The sequence below is a fragment of the Aspergillus steynii genome (assembly GCF_002849105.1).
Source record: "Aspergillus steynii IBT 23096 chromosome Unknown P170scaffold_4, whole genome shotgun sequence".
NCBI classification, from domain to species: Eukaryota; Fungi; Ascomycota; class Eurotiomycetes; order Eurotiales; family Aspergillaceae; genus Aspergillus; species Aspergillus steynii.
The window spans coordinates 1,853,023-1,875,046 of NW_020194401.1; the positions used below are offsets into that span (position 1 = coordinate 1,853,023).

General features: G+C 50.9%; 6 protein-coding genes across 6 annotated transcripts; 3 read left to right on the forward strand and 3 right to left on the reverse strand.

The window, feature by feature from the left end:
* Positions 1-422: 422 nt before the first annotated feature.
* nimA (serine/threonine protein kinase nimA) lies at positions 423-2,685 on the reverse strand (the record flags this gene model as incomplete). The annotated part of the gene is made up of 3 exons (XM_024844242.1): positions 423-2,456; positions 2,516-2,568; positions 2,634-2,685. The coding sequence occupies 3 exons, from the start codon at positions 2,683-2,685 to the stop codon at positions 423-425; spliced, it is 2,139 nt and encodes a 712-aa protein (XP_024704542.1).
* Positions 2,686-2,823: 138 nt separating this feature from the next.
* Positions 2,824-3,494, forward strand: P170DRAFT_178295 (uncharacterized protein). The gene has a single exon (XM_024842653.1). It carries the CDS (start codon positions 2,962-2,964, stop codon positions 3,295-3,297), a length of 336 nt encoding a protein of 111 aa, XP_024704543.1. The 5' UTR covers positions 2,824-2,961; the 3' UTR covers positions 3,298-3,494.
* P170DRAFT_455947 (ankyrin repeat and BTB/POZ domain protein) lies at positions 3,333-5,600 on the forward strand (the record flags this gene model as incomplete). The annotated part of the gene is made up of 3 exons (XM_024851581.1): positions 3,333-3,572; positions 3,673-3,758; positions 3,832-5,600. 3 exons carry the CDS (start codon positions 3,333-3,335, stop codon positions 5,447-5,449), a joined length of 1,944 nt encoding a protein of 647 aa, XP_024704544.1. The 3' UTR covers positions 5,450-5,600.
* Positions 5,601-6,528: 928 nt separating this feature from the next.
* P170DRAFT_178360 (uncharacterized protein) lies at positions 6,529-6,916 on the reverse strand. Its single transcript, XM_024842654.1, has one exon. The coding sequence runs from the start codon at positions 6,799-6,801 to the stop codon at positions 6,577-6,579; it is 225 nt and encodes a 74-aa protein (XP_024704545.1). The 5' UTR covers positions 6,802-6,916; the 3' UTR covers positions 6,529-6,576.
* Positions 6,917-7,039: 123 nt separating this feature from the next.
* Positions 7,040-8,635, reverse strand: P170DRAFT_436858 (uncharacterized protein). Its single transcript, XM_024849242.1, has 2 exons — positions 7,943-8,635; positions 7,040-7,852 (listed from the first exon to the last, which is right to left on the reverse strand). Exons 1-2 carry the CDS (start codon positions 8,166-8,168, stop codon positions 7,119-7,121), a joined length of 960 nt encoding a protein of 319 aa, XP_024704546.1. The 5' UTR covers positions 8,169-8,635; the 3' UTR covers positions 7,040-7,118.
* A 4,775-nt stretch (positions 8,636-13,410) lies between these two features.
* On the forward strand, positions 13,411-15,303 carry P170DRAFT_475548 (uncharacterized protein; the record flags this gene model as incomplete). Its single annotated transcript, XM_024853271.1, has 2 exons — positions 13,411-13,654; positions 15,230-15,303. The coding sequence occupies 2 exons, from the start codon at positions 13,411-13,413 to the stop codon at positions 15,301-15,303; spliced, it is 318 nt and encodes a 105-aa protein (XP_024704547.1).
* Positions 15,304-22,024: the final 6,721 nt, after the last annotated feature.

Genomic DNA, 22,024 nt, shown 5'->3' on the forward strand with positions numbered 1-22,024 from the left:
AAAGCCGGCTGTCATATGCAAAAATAGCTGTACAGTATTCCAAGGAATAAGGGGTAAACAAAAAGAAACAGGGACATCACAGCATCAAGGACAAAGGAAATAGGGAGTGTTGGGGGTCTCAGTAGGAGCACTTCGAGAAGAAGTGTGAATAAAGACGCAGAAGAAGAAAGCGGCGCGAGATCAATGCATCGAGAATCCATGGCTCGCATGGTAAACTCGCTCTGGAAAATGCATTCACCCAGGGCCTTTGAACGCCAGAAATGTGTAATTATTAAGACGTATGAGGGGATAAGGAAGATTAGAATGCGAAACCACGGGGCGTGCGCATCCGTCTCTTCGGGTTGTGAGAAGTGACTTTCACGGATCAACCAGTGAAAAATATCGTAACAGTTGGAAATGGGTGAGGTGAGCTCTGTTTTGGATTACCTCAAGTTGCGGATGACCTTTCGACCACGAGCCAGGAAGGGACTGGGCATTTCGTCTCTCTCGGGGTCCCATACAGCAGGAGGATCACGCTCCACCGAAGACTTCATGCTGGTCGTAGTCCGGGTGTCGCTCGCAGATCGCTTGACTTCGTCAATTGGTCGGCCACCAGCCCGTGCTTGAGCAAGCTCGACCAAGGTTCGGCCGCCCATATTCCGTTGCATCACGGCTTTGAACATATCCTCGCCACCGCCGTTGACTTTGGAAGGGGGTTGTTTCGTGCCCGTCTTGCGGGTCGGGGATCCGGCATCAGCAGCAAGGTTCGCCGAGGATGCGATCTTTGACAAACGTCGATGGGGTGACCTGGACTTCGCTTCGCCGTGGCGGCTCTCGGATTGGCCAGACGCCTGAGGCAGTCTAGAGCCATTCGTAGGGAAAAGAGGGGGCTGCGTGCTCAGCTTCTGCATCAGTGCGGCGGTGTTCTGACGGAGAAGAGGGCGAGATGGGGCCTTGAAAGGATCGGGCTTGACCTTAGGTCGAGTTGGCGAGGGAAGATCGGGCGTGTCATCTTCGTCGTCAGAGTACGCAAGCGTGGGCTCCCACTTGGCCCGGTGCCGTTCGGCCTCCGCAAAGATGTTTTTACCCGAATGTGTCGCTGAAGTACGACGGGGCGACAGCGAGAGAGAGGCAATCGAAATTGGAGATGGCTCGGCCATTTGCACATCAACGGGCGACTCGACCACCGTTTTGGAGCGGTTGAATGGCGTCCGGGTCTCCTTCTTGGGTGGCTTACTAGCCACGGGCGATTCCATAGACAGCTGGGTGATGTCCGTACTCGAGGGAAGCTCCGTGTCATCATTATTGCTGTTGGATGACTGTGAGCCTCGTCGGCTGGAACGGCTGGAACGGCTGGAGCGACTGGAGCGACTGGAGCGGAAGGCAGACTCGTCCCTGAAGTTGCCATTCTTTTTGAGCTTTTCCACCTCCAAGGCAACCCGATCTTGCACTTCCGACTCGAACCTCTTGCGAAGTCTTTCCAGCTCGCTCTGTACCTGGCGGTCAATCTCTAGGCGAGCCTTCACCTCCCACTCTCGGCGCAGGGTATTTTCAAGCTCAGCCTTGATCTGCTGCTTCTCCTTTTCCATCTTGGCGAAAGCTTGTTCCACTTCTCGGTTCTTTTGGAGGCTGGACTCTTCTCGCTTTCGAAGGGCCCGGCTCAGGTCGACGACCTCTTTTTCCTTTCGCATCAAACGGATGATGGGGAGGTTGATCAAAGAGGCAGTGTCGGGGCGGTGATCGGGGTTCACGCGCAAGCAGCTCGCAATAACACTCTTCAGCTCAGGAGAGTAAAAGTCTGGCAAAGAAGCAAATTTGCCATCGCGAATCTTTTGAATCAATTGGATATGGGTTCTGGCGTTGAACGGAGGCTCCTTCTGACACAGCTCGTACATGATACAGCCAACGGCCCAAATGTCGGAGCGGAGGGTGTATTTCTCGGCTGCACATATCTCAGGAGACATGTAGAACGGGGTACCAACGTAGGTGGAGGCGAAGTCGTGGGAAGCCATCACTTTCGAGAGACCAAAGTCGCCCAGTTTTACGGAGTTGTCGCTGCCCAGGAAAATATTCTCGGGTTTGAGGTCACGATGCAGGATAGTCATCTGTGCCTGCTTTCCCTTGAGGCCCGAAGGCTTAGGAGCTGGTCCGAGGACGTTGGACCCAACATCAGCCGGATCGACACCATAATGGCAACGGTAGAGTGCCGTAACCAATTGGGACAGGATCCGCCAGACAAACTCCTCGTCTGCATATTTATTGGTCTTCTTCAGGTTTTTTATGACCATGCTCAGATCACCACCTCCGCAGTATTCCATGTAGAGGTACAGGTCCTGGCTTGCCTTGAGGTGCTCGCGGTGGTAGTAGGCGACGATGTTCGGGTGTCTGAGCGAGCTCAGGATATTGAATTCGGCGGTCAGCTGTTCACGCTCCTTCTGGGACATTTTGATGTAGTTGATCTCTTTGCGGCACAGAATCTATTGAGAAATATATAGTCAGCTTCCGGATCCATAGCAGTAAATTTCGAAATTCTTACGAAGCCATCTTGCTTCCGTTTGACTTTGCGAATGATGCCGAAAGAACCGCAACCTAGAGTAATCAGTCTCACAGACCACCGACGCAAGCAGACAATGTTCATGACAAGGCTGTCATACCAATCTTCTCAAGTATCTCGTACTTGTCGGCCTCCGCGAGTGCAATTGCCATCGTGGCTGTTGGGGAGGGAAAATTTAGCCACTGGCAAGAGGTCGAGGACAAAGATGAAAGGCGAAGAGGAGAGAAAGCGAGGGAGCAGAGGAGTGAAGGTGTGTTCTAGCTCATTTATGAGTGGGTTGGGAAGAGAAAAGCCTGGATGGTTAGTATTTTCCGGGTTCAAAATCGAGACATGTAGCAGCGTTGTAGATTTAAAGAAGACTGTATGCCACGGGGTTGGAAGGTCCTGGATGTTTAGTTGGAGGCTGTTGCTGAGCAACGGCCGCTGCCATGACTCTATGCTGCATGAAGCAGGCGGTCGCTGCCGCGCAGTGCGGGCGGTGTGGCCCGGGGTGCAGCGTCACCGGTCTCGTCATACATTGGATGCTGGGTTTAGCTTGCCAGTGCATGCAGTGGCAGATCTGTCTGGCTTCCAGAGGGTCGCCAGGAATAAGCTATAGCCCAATGTATTGCATCCCCAGTGTGAATCCTGGCGTGAGATGCTGCAAGGACGCGCTTGTTGCAACGACCCCTTGGCGCCCTGTGGCAATGGCTGCCCCACGTGATCAGCCGCTTATCGATAACCGTTTGGTCCCGCACCTCCGCGGCTTTCATCATAATTCATAATCATCATCCATCACGACCCCTCCCAAAGTCTCATGATGGCGGATTCAGAACCGACCGTGCTTCGCAAGGATCAATTGGAGATCAGCTTACATAATGAGAAGAAACTGATCAAGGAGGGGACCATCAAGGATGACAATCCTCTGGATCTCAGTGAGCCGTTTCGGGAACTCTGCAATGCTTGTCGTAAGGGGGATCTGAAAGTTTGCCAGGAAAAGATCACGGAAGGTGTCAACATCAATGCTCGCGATCCCTATGACTACACCCCCTTGATTCTGGTGAGTGGCTCGAAGTCGCCTGGCAGACCCCCCAGCAATGCATTCCGTCCTGCAGAGCCGTTGGTTTTGGGCTAGTTAGTGACCAAGAATTGTGGAAAAGGCAAGTCTGTGTGGCCATTATGAAGTTGTCCAGCTGCTTCTCGAATCGGGCGCATTGTGCGAGCGAGACACGTTCCAAGGAGAAAGGTAATCAGGTTCCGTTCCTCGCTATGCACGAGGTAAAATTGCATGTCCAGCTGATGCCCAAATCTGCGTGCAGATGTCTATATAACGCATTGAATGATCGCATCCGGAACCTGCTACTTGAATATGACTACTCGAAATCCACCGACCCTCTTCAGCCATTGGCCGCCCATATTTCATCGCTGCTCACGCGCGATAGCCCCGGGACCTCGGACATCGTGGTCACGGCGGCCGACGAGGATGTATATTTGCATAAGTTCATATTGGCAGCACGCTCGCCTTATTTCCGCAACAAACTGGAAAGTGCCCCCGAAACCGTAACCTGGGAACTTCCAAGCGCAATCCCGCCCCAAGCCTTTGGGGCAGCGATCAGGTATCTATACTTTGGAGAGGCCCCGCGTGATCTGAGGACGGGTCCTGGCACCGGATTTACGGAGTCGGAGGTTTTTGTGGGAATTGGTAAAATTGCCAAATGCCTGGAATTCAATAGCCTTCTGGACAGCATTTTGGATAGCGGAGACCGCAGGCGGGCTAGACAGAGACGAACCTTGGAAGTTGCCAAAGGCAGAGACCAATTGGAAGAATGGTTCCGAACGAATGTTCTTCAGAACAAGGTGGAAGTTGAGACTTCCAAGGTTGATGAGGTCAAATGGAACCATGATAACGCCATCTTTGCAGATGTTCTGCTGCAGGCGGATGAACTGCCTGAAGATGAGGATGAAGACAGTGATGATGTCTTGCCCAACGATGAAGGAACTAATTCAAGTACCATCCCCGTTGGGCCGGTCGACTCTTCTAAGAAATCAGTCCAGAAGTCGGTCATATTCCCGTGTCATCGAGCGATGCTTCTGCGGTCTGAGTTTTTCCTTACCATGTTTTCGTCGTCGTTCCGCGAGACCCATCTGAAAGAGAACCTGAACATTATCTCCGTGGACTGCTCTCCGGAAGTTTTGGAAATCGTGCTTACTTTCCTTTACACCGAAAGGGCTGATTTCCCACTTGACATTGCTGTCGATGTCTTGTTTGCTGCTGACATGCTGTTTATTGAGAAACTCAAGACCAAGGCTGCCGTGGTGATTAGTACACTTGGCAGCGGCGACATGTCGCAGGCAGAAGCCGCAAAGACTCGCGGCACCGAGGAGGAAGACGACTTGGATATCTATGCCATCATCCGTGCTGCATGGTTGACCCGGGTGCAGCGACTGGAAGAATTCGCTGCTCGGTACCTCGCATACAGGCTAGAGGGTCACATTGACTCTCCGGAGTTCGCGGATTTGATCCAAGAATCCGCTGCTCGTATTAAGGGAAGACAGGAAACCGACTCCATCGAACTGCTCGATGATATCCGTTTCTATCTAGGGGAGCGCTTCCGCCTCCGGTTCGATGATGCCGGTCTGGAAGAGATGATGGAGGAAGAGACCCGGCAGCAGTTGCACGCTGCCGACGAGAATGTTGACAAAGTCACCAACGGAGTCGAAGCTCTTGAGCTGTCCAAGGAACATGCCAGCAATGGTGTGGAATCCTCGGACGCTGCGCCCGAACAACTCACCCCGGCCAAACCGGACCATGCACCTGTCATCAGGACCTTGGACGGCGAGGTGGCAGGTGACGAGTTCACCAAGGACGCGATCAACTACGAAATCCTGATGGCGAAGCTCGACAAGATCCTAGAGGACCTGGACCTGGACGCTTAGATGGGGGGTATACTATTATCCCGACCACATGCGCTTTTCGGAATGCGGGCCCTCCGGCCAAGTTGACGATTGACGATTCACGCAGAGGTATATACACAAAATCCTGCATATACAGCATATAACATAGAATGGTAGATGCTCTGCTTTATCCATTTATTCCCAGTTTATACAAGCATACACCCACATGTACAAAGTAGCCTTAGATGCGAACCCCAAAAACAAACCCCCCAAAAGTAGAGCTCACACGACCACCTACCTCCCCCGGACAGCCACCCCAGACCTGGCAACCCAGACGACAACGCAACCTTAATTCACAGCCCCCATCTCCAACCTACCCCAACCCAGAAAAAACAGATAGACAGAGACAGAGACAGCCGACATAGTGGGGTGCTTATCAATTCCCAAAAATGCAAACCACGGATCACCTCGAGGGAGTCAATTTACGGACCAATCCGGTTCGATCCGCGCGGGGGGAGCAGGGGAGCATGAAACATGGAAAGGCAATGGAACGCGCTCATCGCAACTCACCTCACCTCAACTTAACTTTATTCAGTTGCTTAGCAGACGTATGGATGTACCTGGACGTCAAAAGTCTGTCAGTGGTGCTGTCAGCCATTCATGTCGCGGGATGGAGTTTCCCTAGCGGGGAAGATGTGCGTGGGTGTGATTAGTGAGCTGGGATCTGAAAAGTTGGATTCGTAGATCTAAGGAATACAATGGGTGAGGGGTTTGTTTGGATTGTTCTGCTTGCTTGTATGGGTGGGTTTGTATAGCTGGGTGCTGGTTGGTACTTTTAAGTACTTAGGGAGGTACGGTAGGGATTGAAGGTGTTTCGTGATTTTGTGGAACGAGGCGGGGAGAGGGGTTTGCTTTCTCAATTGTGTTATGGGGTGATGGATGCATCGAATGGATTGGATTGGAAGAAAAGTAGAGGCAGAGTGTTTAGAGTTAGGTACTGTATACATTCTCTAGAGTAATCCTCAGAAAAGACTGAAACATGTGACTTCTGCTCTTCCAGACAGAATGTATCAGCTAGCAAGGTGTATAGAATTCTACTAGGATAAGTCTACAAGCACAGATTTAAATCGTCAAGAAATTTGGTTTCTTCTAATAATGTTGTTCAATAGTCATATCACATCATCAATGTAAGACAAAGGAGATGACAAAGGAAAAGAAATAAAAATAAAAAAACAAAAATAAGAAAGCTCATATGGGACAGAGCAGAGGTGAATGAAAAAAAGCACAGGACTCCGAAATGCATGGCCTTGTCTTCTTTTGCGTTCCCTCTTTATAATTCTTTCCCAGATCAGCCTCCTTTTCTTTCCAGCGACGCCTCTGCTCCCTTTTTCCATATGAAAAAAGAAATAATAAAAAAATGTTTAAACAAATGTACACACGAAGAGAAGATGAAATCAATCCATGTTTAGTTCCCCGAGACACCTTATCCACCTGTGATAAAAAGTTGCAGGGGACATGAAACAAGAAACAAAACCAGGAAATGAAAACAATATGAACAAGAGGGTATCATCAAAACAAATCAGAGCAGAGCAGGAAGTCGCTGGATGGATTTGCAGGACTTTCAATGTGTGGTTTTTTCCCTTCTTTTTTCTCGGATTTTTTTTTTCTTTTTTGCTGTTTTTCTGTCGGCAAGTTCAACCTGCCAGATAATTTATACAATGGCAGTAGCCACTGGTCGACCAGTGTGGCAACCCCGCTCGTGACGCTTCATGTTACTCCGTACGCTGAAGGCCTTGCCACAGCCGGCGTGGGTGCAGCGGAAGGGCTTCTCGCCGGTGTGGCTGTGGGAGTGGATGCGGAGGCTGGAAGGCCGGGAGAAGGCCTTGTGGCAGGTGCGACAGATGTATCGATCGTGGTTCTGCTGGAATGCCCCGGCACTGGAGGGAGGGAAGTAGTGGTGATGTTGCCAGGCGTTGGCGACCTGAGGGATCATTTGCTGGGTGGAGGCAGGCGGCAGAGGAGCGGCTTGCGCGGGCGCGCTCTGGTAGGTACCCGAGGATCCGGGTCTTTGGTAGTATACAGCGGACGAGGCAGGCGGGTCGATGGGAGACGAGTAGGAAGCCACGCTGGGAGCGGGAGAGACGTAAGGAGCACTGGGAACATGCTGAACGGAGCCCTGGCTCGAGATCGAAGACCGGTCCGTGGGGCTAGGCAGGGTCATCTGCGTTTGGGGGTAGGATTCCGTCTTGATCGCGGTGCTGCTGATGGCCGAGACCGAAGAAGCGGATGGAGAGTGGCCATTGCTGTGGAAGCCGGAGCCAGGTCGCAATGGCGGAGTGGGTGGCATGTTGGTCTGAGGTCCGCTGGGAGCGAACGTCTCGCGGACCTTGGCTTGAGAGCGGATTTCTGCCTCGCCGTGCAATGGCGGGGTAGTTCTTTGGCGCTCTAAACAGGGGAGATGTCGTTAGCAGACATTCAATGGGAAGAATCGCGTTGCACTGTCACTTGCGCAATGCAAGCTTGGAGCTAACATACTGGCTGCGTGCATGGCGGCACCGTCGGCGCCTTCCAAGAGAGAGGAGATGGAAGGGAGAGAACACTTGGGGACATCGTCCACGGGTGGAGAGAGAGGCGGTTGCGGCGTGCGCGAGTACGACGTCGGGACCGACTGGAAGTATGAGCCCGCAGCAGAAGGGCTGTACGAAGCCCTGGGCTTGTAGAGGGGATCGGGACCCGGAGTAATGAGACTGGCGAGATCCATGATGTCAGGTGTCGGAGTGGGAGACGTAAGTAAGGTGAGGTAGGTCAGGTGTTTGGAGAAGGTTGGATGTGTAGAAGAATTGGAGGTAAGAAAAGAAAGAGAGTAGAAGAGGTGAGGCCAGAGATAGATATATTAAGTGGCTACAGGCGAACCATATATGAGATTAGGTAGGGCAGACGGCGAACAGGCAATTTCGAGACCCAATCCGAATCCACACTCACGTTAAGGTACAAGTGGGGGTATGAGAATGGGAACAGGGGGGAAGGAAAGAACGGGGTTTATAGACAAAGAACGAAGAGGGAGGATTTGCTGGGCCAGGTGGGGAGCAGGGAATAATGATAATTATTTTCGAAAATAAAAGAAAAGAAAATCAAAAGAAATAAAAAAGAAATAATTAAAAAAAATAATAATCCTGAGGTGATGGGGGGATTTCTTTTTTCTTTTTTCTTTTTTTTTTAATTCTTTTTTTTTTTTTTTACTAGTGATGGGAGGACTAATTAAAAAAAAAAAAAAAAAAAAAAAAAAAAAAAAAAAAAAAAAGGAGGATCGATCCTAATGTTAATTATAGCCTGGCGGGTATACTCCGTCGTCGTAAACGAGGAGATGCGCGGAGGTTAACCTGATAGGTATAGAGCCGACACAGCAGAACGACGGGAGTCTCCCGATCTCTCCTCTTTGCCCCTTGAACCAGACCGACCGGAGATCTTTATACTCCGCTTGATTTTTTGGAACGTCCTCCACCCTCCCTCACGATGATTTAATCCATACTGCATGCTCGACACCGTCCAGAGGAGGCGGCATCAAAATCCAGGGACGTTGTCGATTGATCCCAGAGATCCCGGCAAAAGAATCCATGGCCGTACGATACGTGTAATGAATAATGAATTATCCCGAACCCGCAGTGGCCACTTCGTCGATTCGCTTCGACAAAGGGCTGATACCTCCGTTCCAAAGCTTAATTAATGACCAGCGGCCTGGTACACGCGATGACTTCCCTTTTTTTAAAAAAATAAAAATAAAAAATTATACTAGTAGAATAATTTATCCAGAAATATTATTTGAACAGAATTACGAAATTGTGGTTAAGGATTGATTATTGTCGACGATTTTTGAGCCCTTCGGGTATGGTACGGTATCTCTCCGTTTGGAACGGAGCTAGGATGATTTGCCATTAGTTGGTATTGTTTTTGGTAGCTTCGACGAGAGCTAAAAAAACGTGTCTCTCCGCCCGCCCCAGAGACCGCCGCACCCTGGCGAATGGTTCGACTGGAGCCGGTTAGTCAGGATCATTCCTTTCTCCGTCTCCCCCCTCCTCCCTCTCTGCCTCGTTTGCTCGCTCTTGAATTTTTGGATGATTTAGGGTTTGGCCCACGAACAACTATGGAAGTCTCAGGATTGTCTGAAACTCCTGGAGGAATACATCCGGCCCCTCAGATGCCAGCCAAGGGCAACTATTTCCCCGAACAGGCAATTCCCCAAATTCCTCCAAACGGGCGTTCTGAGGATCAGGAATCCGTGCCCAGCCCTCCCTGGGAGATACATGATACACCACGCGGTAAGTGTACGTAACCGCGTCGTACACAGATCGGCCGGTGGACAACGGTACTTTCGGGGCTCGGCTACAGCAAGTCTGGCGCTAGTGCAGATCCACGGACACCTTTCCTCCTCCATCATGCGCCGGGAGACAGTCAATCATCGATCATCATTAATCATGGGGGCATGACTGTGCCTCCTCCCCCTCCTGTCTCCTCCCATTCCATGGCAGCGTTTCCCACCTATCTGTATTGAAGTGGGTTCTTACGTTACCACCGACCTGTTTCTTTTTTATTTTATTCTCTCCCCCCTTCCCTTCTCAGACTAGGGTCCGGAGTATATTAGATGATTCCCGTCGAATATGGTCCTACTCCGTCGTATATCACATTAATTAATTTAAAATAACCATCATCATTATGATTCCCCCATCCTGGACTCTGACCGAAATGGCCCTTTTCTCTCGCCAGCCGATCGTCTCGGGTGGATCAGGCTCCATCCCTCAGGTTTTACCTGTCACAACGATCCCATGCCCCATAAACGGCTGATCGTTGCCGCACGATCACGCTGTTTTGCTGAGAGCCTGATCGCATGGTCTAACCTTTCTGAACAAGTATTCCCTCGTAGATCCTCGGTGAACAGGGAGAGGCGGACCAAAAAAAAGAAGGAAAAAGAAAAAGAAAGAGGGCCTCGGCGTCGTACTGCAACTGGGGTGGTACGGTGGTACCGTTGCACTGTGCTTTACCTGGGAGGCAACCTCTTTCCATATTGTCGGGATTGCTCAGATCACTTGTTTGGCTTTCATGCGTTGTCTTCCCTGTTCAAAGGCCCAGTTCATTTGCATATCCGTCACCAACCTCCTCCTCCTCCCCTTTTCCCCTCCAGGCATTCCCCCTTATTCTTTGTTTGAATGTGCTTCCTTCGTAGTTGGTTGGTTGGGGGTTATTTACCTCGGTACGGCCGTTAGTTCAACTTCACTGCAAGAAAAAAATCCTTCAGCGAAAATAAATAAAAGGAAGGCCAAGATGGAACATTCCTTTCGCCCTTCTGGCCCTCTGGAGGATTATCACCGATCAGTATAATAAGGGGGGGCCAGTGAGAGAGAGAGAGAGAGAGAGAGAGATGATGCTTAGCTGCTCACGCCATGGCAGAGGCAATAGTCGGCAGCTCCCTTCTGGGATGGGAAATGACTCCGTGCATTTCCATCGTCAACCAAGCCCTTGGGGCCGGATGACGGAGGAGCGGTACGATGCGTGGAATGGCACCTCCTGCCGTGGCTGGCGCCAACCCGAATCGGTCTAGGCTCCGAGACCAAGAAAGGGCATCTGTGAACGATTTCCTTCCTTTGCATCCTTCGCTTGGGGGCCAAGGGATTTAGTGGCATGAAGGAACCGGAGATTATCGTGGCGTTGACAGCCAACCAGAGGATGGGAGAAACTTTAAAAAACGACGGCGCTAAAGATGGGGTGGAACTGGAAGTCCACTTTTCTTTTTCTTTTTTCTTTTTTTTTGCTCTTAGAGGACTCCGTAGTAAGCTGCTATTCTCGCCAAGGTTATTTGTCCGTTGTGTCTTGTCCTTGCTTGGTCTTTGCGTTCTATTCTTTTCCAGGGCCGGAGATTCGGACTCTCACACTGTCCAACGAGATGACGGAGATTCGCTGGAAGGATGCGCTTTCTCCGTGCATACTGCAGCTCTTGGGCGCTTGGGTGGATTACTCATCACACACAGACTCGACGATCCGCCTTGTTTGATCGGACGATGCCCGTACCTGGACTTGACGGGTCATCATGATGACGTCGATCCGCCTTTTTTTTTTTCTTTTCTTTTCTGTGGCATCTACTCCCTCAAAAAATCACCCCCTTCACTTCCGTACTCGTACTCCATTCCAGACGTCTAGAACTGATCTGTTCGAATTAATCCACAAAAACGAAAACCGCCCAGGCACACGGTACGTAGCCGATGGCTAAAAAATCCCATAACCAAGGATGTCAATCCCCACAGACAGGTACTCGTCCCAATAACTAACGGGGGATTCGCTCCCAATTTCCCTTCCATTGGGATCGACCGTCAGAGTCCGTGTCCGAGACAGCTGCGAATGGACGAAGGGGGAAGAAGACAGCGTTCTAACCGCGTAGGCTCTAGACTCCGGGATCCCCTGGGTTGATTGGCTTGGCTTTTTGGGCGGGTTCCTTGAAAAGCCACGAGATACCTCGGCCGGGAATGGCTCGCTAAGAGTCCGAAAGGGTTATGGAGACGAAGGTGGGACTGTCCTGGGTGATCATCAGAACATCAATAGGTTCTGGAAACAGCTTCGTTAATCAAAACCCATGAGTCGTAAAACGTCAATAGATTGCGGTGGAGGTTGTTGGATGGCTTTGCGGTGTCTAACTCATCCTAGACGTTTTGACGATTCCGAGGTAGAAAATATTTACGAGTAGTAAAAAATAAATAAAAGAAAAAGAAAATTAAAAAAGAAAATGATTTTTCGATCCCGCATGATCATCGCGATGTTCACTAGCGACGGGCCCCTCCGCCGCAAAGCTGATTACCACATGGTCCTCAAGTCCTGTGCAACACCGCAGCAGCTGGCGATCGAATACGGCAATGCTCCCGTTGTGAACAGCAGCGCCATCACATCTAGCTGCTTCCATATATAGCGTGCATCAGGCAATAGTGTCGAGCGTGGGAGGACAATCTGCGAACCCCTTACGGAGATACAACGGACGCAGATTTTTGCCGAGGTACATCCGATCGGGTTAGCCGCCGAGCATTCCATCAATCCCTCGAGTCCTCGTATACGCAGTCGGTAGGAGGTACGGACGGAGTAGGATTCTCGAACAAGCACAGACCGAACAGAGACACGCAGGAATCCATCCCCGTCAAGGCGAGTCACGGTCAAATAATCAAACCACGCCGCCAGCGACCCAGCCGTACCAAACTTTAATAAACGACAACGACACAAGAGAAGTCGGCCGCGACGGTCCACGGGTGTCTCGTGGAAGCGAAGCTTGCCGGGGCGCCAATCAGATCGGCCCTCTGGCCAGGAGCCCCATCGGTTCCGACCGGATCGGGAAGGGCATCTCCTTCCTTCACGACTCGCGCATATTAAAGTAGATTGTCAACCACGGGATCTTTAATCTGGGCCTCATATATTCCAGGCAACTGGATTCCGGGAAGCCGTTCATGGGATGGATCAGGATGATGGATCATGGCCCATAGGCCACGTTGTGACTCCGTCCCGTTAGTTTTGGGCATAGTGAGGTCCCCTCCCCCCCATCGTGCTCTTTCTCCGGCCGTTCCCTTTGCACCGTCGGTATCGGGATTCGACCCTAGAACGAACTCGCTATACTCCGTGTTTTACGTGTGGGACACCGCATGGTTGGCAGACTCCAAGACCCATGGAACCGACGCCAGTGTTACAAAGAGAAGGGGGTGGAAAAAAGGTCGGAAATGAGACATTCCCAGGCGGTACGGAGTCGAGAAGGAAGAACCATTCCCTCCGAAACGACAGAAAGGCCAGATCAGGTAAAACAGTCGAAAAAAAGCAAAACTCGATCAGACGGAGTACTCCGTAGGATCTCAGGAGAAGATCTACTCCGTAGGTTACTCCGTAGAAATGCGCATCAAAACAGATAACATTAACGACGAAAAGTCAAAAAGGCGAAACAAAAATAAAACAATGCGGCAGGTTGCCTGAAGAATCCAGTCAGCATGATCCACGATGGTTCCGCTATCTCGGCCTTGCTGATCCTCGGATCGCAGGGTGATCACCGATCAAAGACCTTGGAAGGACTGAGATTCCAGAACCGCACGGAGCCGACAGGCGACGAGCACCGCCAGAAGTGGCAGCCCATACGGGCTCTCTCCGACCCTTACGTACTCTGTGCCTGTCGCCGTCCCACGATGGCTTGGTTGCCTCCGAGGCAAGTCCCAGGAACCTCCGGCGTCCGTCGTCGTCTATCGAATAATAATGGGGCGCATACGAATCTATGTTCCGGAACGACACCACTAGTCTTGTCGAGGTCTCCAGTCGTCCCCTTTGCTGACCTACTGCGTACGGACTTTACGTGGTAGTGACTTACTCTGGACTCTTTTTCGAGTCCGAGTCCGTCCGCGGCGACCGAAAATCCCGCCTTTAGACTTCGCGATAGTATCAACTGTAATCGAGGCGATAAACTTTCAGCTCGCTTAGTTCGGTCAATAATAGTCGGCAGAAGTACGCAGGAAAGGGCCTGGCAGATGGATCTCCCCGGCGTACCTTAACTTTCCGTCTGAAAAGGGAAAAAGAAGAGAAAGTCAATTCTGCTGCGTGGTCTCAGGTGTATCTGGAAAGGGAAAGACAAGCAGATAGACGTTCTGGTCGGTCGGTGCTCACCCACGCACGGCGAATACGACACAAACTCCTGTTCTCTGGCGGCAAAAAAGGGGTAAGCATGTTGATCTACAGCGCATCATCTTCACTGTCACACCGAAGCAGGTCACTGCCTTGCTGGTCGGTGATTATTCGCAGCAGCGATTTACAGGTTTATTTCATTTATTTTTATTTTTAAATTTTTTTTCTTCGTTCTTTGTCTGTCGTGCCGATTTGCCTCCAGCTTGGCGAGTCAAGGCACCCAAACAAGCAAATAATCTCATCCGCAGGACTCCGTACGTGGATGCTTACCTACTCTACTCGAGGCAAGTCAGAATTCTAGACTTTCGATTAAAAGGGAGGATAACCTGTTCCAGCTCCACGGGATTACGTCCTTGAAGGCCGCCTTTCACGGTCGCGAGGTGGGGACCGGCAAGAGGAGTGGGATCGTTCATAATTCACAATGATGTTATGAACAGGTCATTCCGTGGATTGGGATTTATGACAAAGCACCAAGGGGCAAAGCGGCGAGCGGGCGGAAAAGGTGTGTTCCGTGTTTGAGGGCTTTACGGCAAGATTCCGAGATAAACTTGATCAAGATTGACAATGATGTGCGCTGATCGTCCAACGCTTTCCAACGTCCCAGCTTTGACCGCCAAATAGTCCCGGGTGAACTACTGCAACCCGCTTAGCGCCGGGAACCATTATTCAGCTCCTTTTTCCCCTCCTTCCCCCCTGGCAGTAATTAAAAATAACAACAGGCGAGGGCACAGAAAGTGGATGCGCAGCTGAGCACTGACACGCTGAGCGGCGCATCTCTGACTAGTCGGCGGACTTGTCGACGGTACTATTATCGACTCCGTAGCTAGGCTCGGTCTCTAGGTCAATCTATCTATCCTCGTACGCAATGCGAGGTGATATTCCTCGGCTCAGCGATGATTGTCCCGACCCCCGACCGACCAAAGATAGGTCGTGTCAAAAGAGACAATGTTTCAAAACTATTGCCTATAAACCCTGTCAAGGAATGGTTCTCCGTCTCCCCCCATAACCTTGTGTAAGCACCCAGCCTGCCTATTCCGGCATTTTGCCCATCTTTTCGGCCTGCCGATCGGGGTTAAGTCGACCTTATCTCCATTGGATAACTTTCTGAAGTCCAGGGTACTACTAACTACCACGTAGAGCAACCGATCAACACGGGGAAAGGGACCCTGACATCACATTTTGAGTTTCTGGGCATCGTGGATTTTGCCTAAAAGTGACTTTGGAGAGAGCGCAACTCAGCCTGTATTGAATTCGAACATCTCCAACGACGAAAGTCACAGGCTCAGCCTCCAAGCCCCAGAAATGGTTACGCTACCCCGTTGCTGGACTCTGCGTAGCTTAGGTTTTCCTCTAGGCTTCTTGGGTCAGCTTGACGGTCGTCGATCAACAAATCCTCAAGTTTCAGCTTGGCGCCACCAACTTCTGCCGCCCGTGCCTCTTGCCTTCCATCCCATTCATGCGAGGGTGTGGATGACTGGAAGGGATTGGGATTGGGTCAGCCACGCGGTGTGGGAATACGGACAAGGGGGGAAGGGAAGAGTCGATCATCGTAGCGCCTTTCCGCCTTCCCCCTACGGATTTGACTTTTCTTTGCTTTTTTTTCTGCCCGTAGGATTCATTTCGCCAAATCGATTCGTTCGTTCGGTTGTCATTCGTAGCTCCCGTGTGAATTACTTCTTTTGAGATGGATTTTCTTTTTCTCCTCCTCCCCCTTACTACCCCTCAGATACTTCCTTTCATTTCAACGAAATAAAAGTGTAGAAAAAGAAAATCAGGCCCGCGTTTTACTTTCCTCTATACTCGTTTGCGTATCACTAACCGACGTCGCACAAAGCGAAGCGTGACAAACACATGGGAGCGGTTGGCTGGCGGGATCGCCAGCGTCTGCAGATTGGGTGCCTTCCTCTAGGCCTAGGAGGCGTCACCGCCCATGTCACAATGTAACTCAGAAAAAGCCTCGGGAGCATCTCTGTGCGACAATCCAGATCAAGTACCGGAGAACTACGGGTTTCCCTCCCTCCCTCTCTCTTTCTAACAAGGAAGCGAAGGGGTGGGGGGAGAAAAACATCTAGACGATCAAAAATTCGGAATGGCGGCGAAAAAAGCCGATCGGGTCAGAATTGCCTCTTTGACAGGTGTCAGTCAGGTCAGGACGCAGTCAGGTCAGGACGCAGTCAGGACCTGACGGACTTGGACTTAGATATTGGGGCGCTGTGATTGGGAGGGAGGGACATCATGTCGGGTTCTGGATCGCATTACGCCTATACTCTAGAGTCAATATAATATATCTTAGACTTTAGCTTCGGTTTGCCCCGTGGATGAGTGTCCGGAGTAAGTAGTTCCTCCGCGAGACTAATCATTGACGCCATGGTCCTGGGAATGAGATATCTCCGGACGAGCAAAGGAGCAGAGGCCAACCGAGGAAATAAAACAAAACTTGAAACGACAGACGATTTGTCTAGAGCAAGGCGACCGCCACGTTGGTTAAGCGTCGGCGCAGATCATCATCAGGAACTTCGGGGTGGGTTCGTGGGGAACGAACATCAGTCGAGGCAGCCAGGCAGCCAGGGGTTAAACCCGCTAGTGAGGACGGGATGTGTTTGGACTGTGACGCCTTTACTCCGTCGGGTGAAATTAAATCTTTTATTTTTTGTTTTTGCCGGGCTGAGATAGCCGCTCATCAAGTGTCTGTCTTCCTTTAACCTCCGGGGTTTGGACTGGTGGTGAAACTTGAGAAAAGGGCGGTACCGTATTCGGTTTAGACTGGGAAACCTAGCCTTGGAGAGGGTGATGCGGTCGCAGACGGGGGGAGGTGGAAAAAAAAGAAAAAGAAAAAGCCCCCCTTTTTGTTTTAGGCGAAGGGGAACTGCTGGAGCGGGCGTCAGACGATCTAAACCGCATCGGGCACTAGACCTCCGCCTAGTGTCTAAACTGGAGTCTGGACCCTTGCTAATTCACGTGGCAGACGTCGGCTCCGCCTGCAGCATCGTTCGGGCCTTCCCGAGTTTGGCACCAAAGCCGATGCACTAAACCTAGCGTCTTCCTGTCAGGCCTGTTTAGGAGTAGGCCCGTCTCTTACTAGCCGTAAGACCGGCGGAGGGAAAGGGGGGGCGTAAACACTAAACCAAAAGGTGTGGCCACTGGTGTATTGGTACGGGAAATGAATACCGTAGTTACAGTGTCCCCCTCTCTGAGCCCATCCTGTGGCAGTGGCTGCAACGCACTCCCGCCCATTTCCAACTCCCAGCCTCCTTCCGAAATGTGATATACGTATTCCGTATTGTACCTAAACACGGACACGGACAACGTAGATCCACTGGACTCAGACGTCTTGATTCCCACCCCCTTAAGGCTGTCCTGTCCATCATGGCGCCAATCAAGCATGGATTACGGGCTAGGAAAATAATTGCCCTATCGCAGTTCCAATCCTGGTCCCCTGCAGACTTGCTACGTAGTACGCAGTACTAGGGTAAAAGCAAAAGTATGATGCTATTTCTCACTTCTCACATGGCTAATCTGCCCTCCAGCCAGTTGGATTTTTGGATTTTATTTCTTTTGCCAGAATTCGTATTACAGGGAAGGAGGGGGAGAAAGCTGCTTGGTTGATTCTCTAGGATTTGCCTCTCCTTCCGGCCGATCATTTATTGTTACCTGCATAGTAATCGATGTTATTGTAATTTTGGTGGTTTCGCTCTTGTAAGCAGCAGTAAGCTAGTTGACCACCACTCAGTAGGTACTAGAGAGTTGAGACGATTGCTTATTCTGCCTCGTTCCGAAGTCACTTCCGCGCGGAAAAGCAAAGTGCTCAATCTCGAGTTAACGAGATGAGTTTCCCACATGGAGGGAGCAAGAGAGGGGACCAGCGCACCACTCACAAAGGACTAGGAAAAGAGTCAAGACCGAGGACAAGGGACAAGGGACGAGTAGTACATAGATTATCCTTTTGCCCCCGCAGCGCCGACCGAAAGAAGCCTAACCCCCATGCTAGCGTCCGAGATCAATTTCGGAGTCACCGTTAACCTCTCGTAGGACGAACGCGCGCGGCCACTAAGGACTCGCCATTGGGTCCCCCCCAGTGGGAAAATCACCAGAAAATCAAAAAATCAGAGTTAGCCCGAATGCCGAGTCATGACATTTCTGACCGTAGCCGATGTCAAGTCCCAGTTCCCAACTCAAGGATCTCCGCTCTATTTCCTGAGCCCCATCAGTAGATTAAAACCTAGATTACCCACAGGCCACAGGTTGAAAGCCCGAAAGGACCAAAAGCCGGGTTTTGAGAGTCAGAGGCCCATCAGTCATCACTTGATAATCCGTTTCGGCGCGGCGGTACTGCCCCGACGGAAACGCTGGCTCCCTTGCCCGTTGCCAATCGTCCTACCGATCTGGTTGTCATGTCCGGCATTATCAGACGATAGTTTGGGATAGATGGGCTAAGCACGTTCACCCTTTTCCTTGTCTGCTGTGGCGGATGACGACAGAGGCTATTTTGGAGTTTTCTAAATCGAGTAGCATCCGGGATCTCTATCCGTGCCCCTCTCTCCCCTTGATCTATATTCCTAAGCTGTATAATGAGGTCGAAAGTTGGCCGGAGCTTTTTCGTTCCTTGGAATTCAGGGCACAGGCAGGTTCAGACTCGGGCACCGGGCCAATGCAACTCTCCAGTCTCCCCCCATCCCACGTCCGGTGGAGCAAGTCAGCGCATACCTAGGCACAGGCACATACGCAGTACTCACCCAGATCCAATTCCGATTTTCAACCGGGGAGGGAGCCCATCGGCCGGATCGAACTCAACAGCCTCCCCTAAGAGAACTAGATATGTACCTACCGCCTAGTGTTGTACCTACCACATGCACTCCGTATCCTCCGGGGGTGGCGGCGCAATGCACAGAGCCCAGTGCATCGCCATGTAGTCCACTTGTCTTGCCACTTCGTCTTCTTGTCATCTTCAATTCGCCTCAGATCTGACGGAGCAGCATCCTGGCCGATGACTCTTAGTAAGATGGGCCATGATGATGATTGCTCCTGTCTGTCTGTCACGGCCCACCTCTTCCTCCTGTCCTGATCCTCAGTCGCTAGTTATTTCCGACTCAGCAGATGTGGGTCCTGGGGATCGCTCTCATGGTGCAATACCCGCTGTATGCCAATAATAATGGGCATGGATTCCGTGTCGTTTTCTTTTTTCTGCGGGTTTCTTATTCAGCGTGGGATCGTTTGATTCCCGGTCGTAGGGGTCGGTCTGTAGTGCAATCCAGAATCCTACAGTTACATTGACGGGCGTCGATCACCAGGGAATATCGAAACGCAAAAACGAGAAAAAGAAAAAGTAAGAAAAAAAGAAAATCCTCGGCGCCTAACTATGCAGATGACCGACCATCTTGGTCACCTCAGCTCAACTCAACTTTTCAACCTCATCATGACGATAATATACATATTCCGTAGAAATGAGCGTAGGTTCTGCGGGTCATGCTGGAAGTATCCGGAGAAAAAAAGACACATCTCGCGAGACGGTATCCAATAAGCGCGACGAGGGGCTAACGGAGATGTTCCTCCAGGTATGAAAAAACAGGCACAGCTCTATCCTCGGGCCCAAAACGGATATAATGATACGACACGTCAATCAAAGTTAAATTCTGACTACATTATGATGTGGCTAGAACGGAACCAGGGACGACTTGGTAGTCGTCTTGTCTGGACTGTTCATTTTAATCTCCCAACTAGTCTACACGGTAAAAGCCCTTTTGGCGGGCTTTCCAGACCGGGGGTCCACGATAGGTAGGATTCGCTTCCTTGTTGATATCATATCACTATGTGGGTGGTGCGTAAGAGCCTTGCGACGATGATCAATCAGACATTATTGGAGGACAAAGAGGCGAAAAAAGAAACCTACCTAAGTCTACTGCGGAGGAGCGAGGCAAGTGAGGGACGAGGATTTGATGTTGAGATGTTATTACTATCGCCATTCAGCATTTACTACTCCGTACTGCCGGAGTATGACTGGCCAGGACAACCACATCGTGGCCATAGCTTCTTCGCTCTCCCCCGTCGGTCCCTGTTCGCTGGGCTGTGGCGGAGTTGAAGCGTATTGGCGTTACGGGGCGGTTATTTTAGTGACGGACGGCGTCATCATCTATCCGTGACCAACTACGGAGTGCCTAATTACGGAGGAAGTTGGGGACTGGAAGGAGTCGGAAGGAGTCTCCGTAAGAATCTTCCGTAGGTCCGAGACAGGCCAGACGAAGGATACTTTGTTCTTTCGTAGAACTTAGTCCTTAAACTCAACATTGGATATCTACGTAGGAGTACGTAGTAGGAGATACTCCGTACGGACTACGGAGTACAGGCATTTAAAAATAAAATAAAATCTAAAATAGATAAAATTAACCAAAAAAAACAAGCCCATCCACAATCGTATCGACTACCGAAGCCGGTAAAGCGGCCAAAAGCACCGACACGAAGATCTCCGGCGTGGCAGGCGAGGCCTTACCCTACGAGGCTTAGTGATGCGCCGCGCTGGACCCAGAACTTCTCCAGAAAAAGGTTTGTGACCGAGGTTCGGTCGGATCCCAAGCCCGCCGTAACGCCATGCGGTTTGGCTCACTGGTTAGCCTCCCCCACCCCTGAGTCTCGTCGAAGACTTAGTAAGTTGGTTACTGCAACGAGAAGGCCAGACGACCCGAGGAAAGGTTCCACCGGTTGGCAAAAGGATCGACACGGGACTTGCGGACCATTTTCTTTTCTTTTTTCTTTTTCTTTTTTTTTTGGGCCATTTTGTTTTTTTTCGTTCGCGAGTGGTGACTTGGCTTAGCGTCGAATCTGGACTCCGTTGACGACTGCCACTGGCGATGGTCGGCAATTTGGTTTAGGATGATGGACTGTCCATCAAAGTCTGTTGTCTCAGTCAGCCATGCCTAAGCAGGATGAGCCGTGGACGCGCTGTTTGTTGGTTTGGTTTGGTTTGGGGAACCGATCGGTTTGGAGTTTGGTTCGGACATGAGACCTGCCTGAGACAGTTGCCTCATCGTGTCTGAGTCGCACTGGATACTATTACGACCGAGTTTATCTGGCTACTATTCTAGTATCAACCTTCACCGGATACCACGGAGCCCAGCGAACGCATTCAGTTCCCATAGTCCAACCATACGCAGCAAAAATAGAAACGCAGTCCCGAACTTGGTCGCCTGCACGCATTCCACACGGCCTACGGGGAGATCAGGATCTTCATGAGGATCCTTCCTATACGAAGGATGCGTAGGAATCTCTCCTACTGGAGAGGTTTAAGCGACTCGCTTCTCTGCAACTGCAATACCATGCACCACACACACACACCCATCCCATCGCATCCCACCACCTTACGGCGTTGTGACGTGGCGTACCTAATCACCTACAGAGCTACCCTGCTAAAGCAAGCAGGAACGAAAACATCTATCCATCACAAGACTTGTCTCCTTCATCGGATGATATGGACCAAACAGAATCCATCGCTCGTTGCAACTGATCCTCCATCTTGCATGCAGCTGCATCAGCACCAGCGCCAGTACCAGCGCCAACACCCGTCCGATTGGAGATCCTATCAGAGACCACAGGAGGCGTAGGCGTAAGCGTAAAGAGAAAAAAAAAAAAAAACGTCCTGTGAATGGTAATTGGCAAAGGATGGAGCGAGAGCACCGGCGCTAACTCAAACGGCGCTCAAGCCTGCCTAGCCCCCAATTGCCGAGGATCCATACCTTTAGTCAGAGTCGAGTAATCGGTCATGCTTGCTGGGGATGTGCATGATGTGACGAGATGCGCATGTACTGTTTCAGCCGGGAGGATCGTGGTTTAGGCCTTCCACTCAGGATGCGGCTGCATGGGATTTTTCAGCTGGATGGGAGTGCAGATTACAGGTGTGGGATGGAGTTGTCGTATTCGAGGCTGTATTGTGCAGGTTTATTG